The sequence below is a fragment of the Gekko japonicus genome, unplaced genomic scaffold (assembly GCF_001447785.1).
Source record: "Gekko japonicus isolate JY-2015 unplaced genomic scaffold, Gekko_japonicus_V1.1 scaffold241, whole genome shotgun sequence".
Classification (NCBI taxonomy): Eukaryota; Metazoa; Chordata; class Lepidosauria; order Squamata; family Gekkonidae; genus Gekko; species Gekko japonicus.
Window position 1 is genome coordinate 797,061 of NW_015160216.1, and position 6,301 is coordinate 803,361.

At 43.1% G+C, this 6,301-nt stretch overlaps 1 protein-coding gene across 5 annotated transcripts in view; it reads right to left on the reverse strand.

Annotated features, from left to right (window-relative positions):
• The window catches only part of FILIP1L (filamin A interacting protein 1-like), a 250,396-nt gene that overhangs the window by 79,562 nt on the left and 164,533 nt on the right, over positions 1-6,301 (reverse strand). For 4 of the 5 annotated variants that reach the window (XM_015410696.1, XM_015410714.1, XM_015410703.1 and 1 more), the window contains exon 4: positions 4,896-5,074. The exons of the other annotated variant lie outside the window; for it this stretch is intronic. In XM_015410696.1, the coding sequence (XP_015266182.1) occupies positions 4,896-5,074 (179 nt within the window). The remainder of the gene's footprint in view (positions 1-4,895; positions 5,075-6,301) is intronic. 5 annotated transcript variants of the gene reach the window in all.

Genomic DNA, 6,301 nt, shown 5'->3' on the forward strand with positions numbered 1-6,301 from the left:
CAAGTGATGGTCACGCTGGTATGGTGCGGAGAGGCAGTGTGATGTAGTAGTTAGAGTGTGGCAGTAAGATCTAGGAAGGCCAGGGTTCAAATCTACTCTCTACCAGTGTTCCCTTTAAGTTGAGTTAGTGTGAGCTAGCTCACAGTTTTTTAGCCTCTGGCTCACACATTTTTGTCTTAGCTCATGAAGGATGGCCCCAGAGCAAACTAATTTATGCAGTAACCAAATTGCTTGCTCACAACTTTAATGCCAGCAGCTCACAGGGTAGCATTTTTGCTCACAAGACTCTACAGCTTAGAGGGAACATTGCTCTCTACCATGGATGAGCTCAGATGAGTCACTCACTTGGCCTAACCTACATCACAGGGTTGTTGTGAGGGTAAAATGGAGGAGGGGAGGACAATGTTGGAAGCCACTTTGGGTTCTGATTGGGGAAAAGACTGGGACAAAATTAGAGTAAAGCAACAGATTTTATCCTTTCCACACCTTGGACCTACTGAACTGCCAGTATGTAATAGGAAGAGATTGAGCTAGTCTCTTATGGGTTCTCCAGTGTCAATGCCAGGACTGTGCAGCAGGCCAAAAAACCCAGGGACACAGGAGTGCACCAACACAGCATAAACAGGGCCAAGCTAAGGGTCAAAGTCATGGAAGAATGCTTACCAACCATTGAGTGACCTTTCCTTGTGGTGGTTATGTATATGTCTGTGAGGAGATCAGTAAAATAATGAGAGACAGTGTCATTCCTGGATTCACGTCTGGTCATTAGGGATTTTTCAAAGGCAAAGTAAAAAGGTGCTGCATAAAAATCGTATGTTCTCCCTTATCATTGCTGTAAGATTAGAAATCACTAGGCAATGGGAAATGACTTCAGTGCTAGTTGTTGAATCGTGGTACAAGATGGTGTGACTTCCGGTGATGTCAGGGGGTGTGGCCTTATGACACACTTCCGGTGATGTCAGGGGGTGTGGCATATGCTAATGAGTTATGCTAATGAGCTCCGGCAGCTCTTTTTCTACAAAAAGACCCCTGGATTGACCCTTTTTACTTTTCCTTTCAGTTTCTTCCCCACATGTCCCCTCATATCAGAGAAGTTACCCCTTTTAAAGTTAAAAGTGGTTGTGTCAGTCTTTTTGGCCTATTCCCTATTTATACAAATGTTGAACTGTTGAAATGTTGAATTAATAACCACTCTGAGCATGCTTCAGCTCTTATCTCTCTCAGTTTCTCTGGCTGTTAGCCATTCTTATTATTAATGCTTGCAGACCAGTTGGTCAAAAGCAAATAAGAGAATTGCACATACATATAAAATATGTTTTACAAATACAGCAATTGGGTTACCCAATATTAAAATCTACAAAAATACCTGGTAATACTGATTTTAAGATTTACAAATAATATTCCTTTGACTTAATTTGATTACTAGTTAGTTTGTTTAGTAGTACGTGAGTTCCTTAAGTTCATTGTCGTGGCTTCTGTGCAGTCCCAGGCCAGCCACAGAAAAGATTTCCAAGTTTTCTAATAGAATAGGAGCGCCCCTTCTCCCTCTGGTGCTTTCCTGCCAAAACACTCGCATGACCAGGAGGAGGGGCACTACTCCCTCAGTTCACTCCATGCCGCCGCTGAAGACTCCTAGAAACTAAAGTTCCAGAGAGTTCACAGTGGGGCAGGAGGGAGGGATGTGTGCTTGCCCAAAAGACCACTCGATGAACAATGGTTACAGGTAAGTGCAACCTCATTTTCTCCTTGTGTCTGTTGTGTCTGAACATTCCCAAAAGAAATGTAACTACTGAGACTGCAATGGCTGGATCAGAGCCACCAAGCAAGAATTGGAGCTTAGTTGCAACAGGCAAATCAACATCAGGGAGTAACGAATCAATATACTGGGTTCTCAAATGTTTATATCTTTGACAAGAGAATAAGAAAAAGACAGGCTCTATATTTTCAAAGGAACCAAGACCACAGCCACACAGACACTGAGAATAGGCCTTTTTAGCATAACACCCACTTAGAGCAGTGGTAGGTAACACAGTGAACCTAGCTAGAAAAAGGTTCTTCTGTAGGTTGAGATGGGGTCAAAAAGTCTATATATGGGCAACTGGACCTTGAATATAGAAAGCCAAAGAAAGCAGGAGAGCATATGCGATGAGCACGAAGAATAGCCATTCTTACACCTGGACTCTATCTTAACGCCAAGAAGTAGCCACGAGCAGATGGTACCAATGCTCCCTCTAAGTTGTGGAGTCTTGTGAGCAAAAATTCTACTTTATGAGCTAGTGGCATTCAAGTAGAGAGCGAATGGTTTGGGTACTGCATAAAGTAATTTGCTCTGGAGCCATCCTTCCTGAACTAAGACAAAAATGTGTGAGCTGGAGGCTAAAAAACCGTGAGCTAGCTCACACTCAGCTTAGAGGGAACTGCATGGTACAGTGTACAAGGGTACAGAATTCACCCACTAGATAATGAAACCAAGATAATGGATGATTTCTAGTTGCTTATGACTTCAAGAATGATATTGTCTACTTCTAATTACCTTTTTTACTGATTTAAAATCAATTATTACCATCTATAGGGATATATATAGATCTACATTTTCAGGATGGCTAGTCTGATCTCTGTGACCCATGTTAAAGCCCCTGTTCCTTTCACACATTCCAAGAGCAGAAGGGGAAGGGGGCAGCAACTATTCCTGCTGTTCTACAGTGCTCACTCAGCTAAGGGCCATACTAGACATTACAGCATCCACAGGTCCAACCCATGGACACCAGTGCCATTTTAGAGCTGAATTTGGCCATGTAAAAATGCTGAAGGGGCCTGATCTTGATTGGACTGCATCAAAACAGGTCCAGGCTGTTGCCCCTGCTCCCTCTCCACTATGACTTTTCAAGTGCCAAAAAGGTGTGGGGGTGGGTGGGAACCAAGATTACCTGGTCCAGCTGTGCTGCAGACCTAACCAGGATCAAGCCCTTGCAGCTTTTTTTTGTGTGTGTGGCCAAGTTCAGCTCTAAAGTGGTGTTGGCATCTGTGGGTTGGACCCATGGATGCTGTAACATCTAGTTCGGCCCTAAGTGTATTAGTCCCCTTGGTAGCAAGTGTGAAGGGAGAGGGAGACAAAGAGTATACCCTTGAATGGCAGATCAGCCGGGGGCGGGGGGGGGGTCTGAGCTCAAGCCCTCAGGTGGCATATTCCATAATAATTGGCTTGAGGATGGCAGCAATGCTCAGAGAGAATTAGAAAGTGGAGAAAGAGAAGCCAGGGTATCTGCATACATCCTTACTCCCATGTGAGCAGAAATGAGTGTGTGTGAGCCCTGTTTCTGCACAAAGACCTTCATATATCTTAACACATGCACATGTCCTAAGACCCATCTTCATTGATCTTTTATATCTGAGTTGGGTACTTTTCTCTCTACAGTGTATGCATATCGAGATGGCATGGCATATGGTTTGGGTTTTGATTAACTGCTTTCTTACTATGTATCCCTACTGATAAGGTATCCGTAGCTGAAAGGAGGTTGAGAAGGGGTAGCTTTCTGCCTTCTTGTTCTTTGCGTATCAGCCTCCCCATGCTTCTTATCTTATTGGTTGGGACATCCATCCCCATCCCCCAATTCAAGGAAGCACAGCTGCCAAAACACATTACATTAAAACCAAATAAAGCCCAAGTCAGGAAATCATCAGAGGAAGGAAAAGAACAGCAGAACAGAAATGTTAGTTGGTATGCAACTAAGCAAATTCCCTTTCCAACCAGGTTTGCCAGCCCAGCCTCCAGGTGGGGCCTGGGGATCTCCCACTTTTACAACCGATCTCCAGCTGACAGAGGTCAGCTCCCCTGGAGAAAATGGCTGCTTTGAAGGGTGGACTCTATGGCATTGTACCATGTGGAGGCCCCTCCCCTCCCCAAACCCCACCCTTTCCTGGCTCCACCCTCAAAGTCTCCAGGTATTTTCCAACCAGGACCTGGCAACCCTATTTCCAACTGAGGACTACAAACCTATTTCTTGAAGAGATAACTCAGTAACCTACTCCTGGTGCTCTCCAGAGAATCAATAATAAACCAACACCCAATCCCTATGTAAATCAAGGGAAAAAACTGGCAGAAGATTGTGCCCTCATTTCATCCCTTTCCTCCAGGCACTAAACCCAAAGGAAAATCCCCTTTGGTACTGCCATATCATTCACTTGACCCACATAATTCCTTTTATTGATATTAACAGAGGAGCAGGACATCTGGCAACATGAAAGCGAATAGCACATCCTGCAGTAATGCATCCATTGAATTTGAAAAAGAGTTACTGTGAAAAAGGGGACAGGAGAACAGATTTCTTATCATATGAACTTTACCATAGCTGGTACTTTTGACCTTTTCTTAAGGACTGACTTCTTCTACCTACTACTTCTAGGAAACAAAGGGTTAGACAGCCTTGTTCCAGAGTTTGGTATCTGTATAAACAGGGCAAAAAAGTGGGAAATGGGGTAGCTTAAGAAAAGGCTGCACCAATATAGATGACTCGATACATTTTGATGATGGTCCCAACATCATAATTGGTTTTTATGCTCTTTACTGCATCATGTTGGGGTGCGTCCTGTTCAGTGTGAGAGGAGCAGCAGTGCTCATGGGAGTTAATTTTCCTGCCTTTCCTTCTTCTGCAGCCTACTGTGCCCCTCATCAATGGAACCCCAGGAACGGCATGAGGCACACAAGGTGGGGGTCTGCCCTCCTTTTCTGCTGACAGTGTCAGGCGTGGTTTGAATACCTGGCCTACCTATGTTAAATTTACATATAAATTAGTAATAGGCCTATCCAAATCCTGGATGGAAACTGGAAGTTAGAAATGAAAATACTTAGAAATTACTGTTATTTTGAATACTTGGTAATTTTACAGCTGTCTTACCTTTCTTGTTCTTGTTCCAGCAAATTAGTAAATTCATCACTTTTCTCCATGTATTCTGCATGCTTCCTCTTTTCATCTTCTAGTTCACACAGAGTTTGCCTATGAGATTTCTCTACCATTAAGAGTTGCTCCAGCATCCTTCGGTGTGTTTCTTTATGCTTTTCGACCACTTTGTCAAGCTAAAAAGGAGTAACAGGATTCTCTCACTGTTCTTATTTTTGTCTAAGTGACAAGTTTCTTAGATCAGGGTATTGAAGTTGTTTGTTATGAGGGCTGGATCTGACATAAGTGAGACCTTGTTGGGCCAGGCCATGTGTGTCATAAAATGTAATGCCAGGTAGCACAGATATAAATTTTATAAAGGATACAAAGACAAAGATTTTTTTAAAAAAACTTAAAAACATGCTTAAAATATTAGCACTCTTGCAATATTTTGTTTATTTAACAGTATATGATAACTGACACCTCTTGCTTTGAATTATTGCATCAAAATCTGGAGACAATGTCCTGTAGCAATCTTGAGTATGCTGCTCAGGTGTGTATCTGTAAGTTGCAAACCTACTTTTGATTTATTGATATTCACTACAGAAATCTTACCGTCAATGCTTTGAGCCTAAGACCCAGAGGAAAACATGAAATGGCTGGGCATTGTGAGCTTTTGTACATAAGTTGCTTCGTGTGCTGGTCAAGAACATGTGAAGGCACCATGACACAGTCTTAGGGCTATGTGTTTGTCTACAAAACTATAGTCTTCCCCAGAGAATAGCTACAACTTCTATGTGGCAGTGCAAGAATAGAGAGACAGCAACATGTATCAGCCTACTATCTGGGAAGTCTAGGTTCCAAATCCCCAGCCTAGAAAAGAAATGTGCTGGGTGAACTTGGTCTGGACACACACACTCAGCCTAATCTATCTCACTGGGTTCTTGTTGTTCCTTATCTAAATAGTTCACATTGCTTTCCTACTGAGAAAGGCTGGATCACGAGGCACACACACACACACACACACACACAAAACCAAAACCCAACAACAACAACAGAGTTTTGGGTACAAAGAAGGAATGTCATTTCACAGAGAATGGCATGTGGAGAGAAAAAGAGGGGTTTGAGCTGATAAGAGAACAGAGAGTTTCTGGATGCAGAGAGAAGACAGACAGAGAAGAGTGTGTGCACTAGACTGGAGATAAAAAGCAGGAAGATTGAGAGGGGTTGCAAGTAGAGAAGAGAGAAGGCGCAAAAAGCTCATACTTTGAACAAAACTTTGTTGGTCTTAAAGGTGCTTTCTTTGTATCTCTCCCTTGTGATTGAGGGAACTGAGTAAAGCAATCCCAGGAGAGGAGGAGAGGGAGGAGCCTTAGCCAATGGAGGGAAGAGAGGCTTTGCTCTGTAGTTCTGCTGTGTGATTA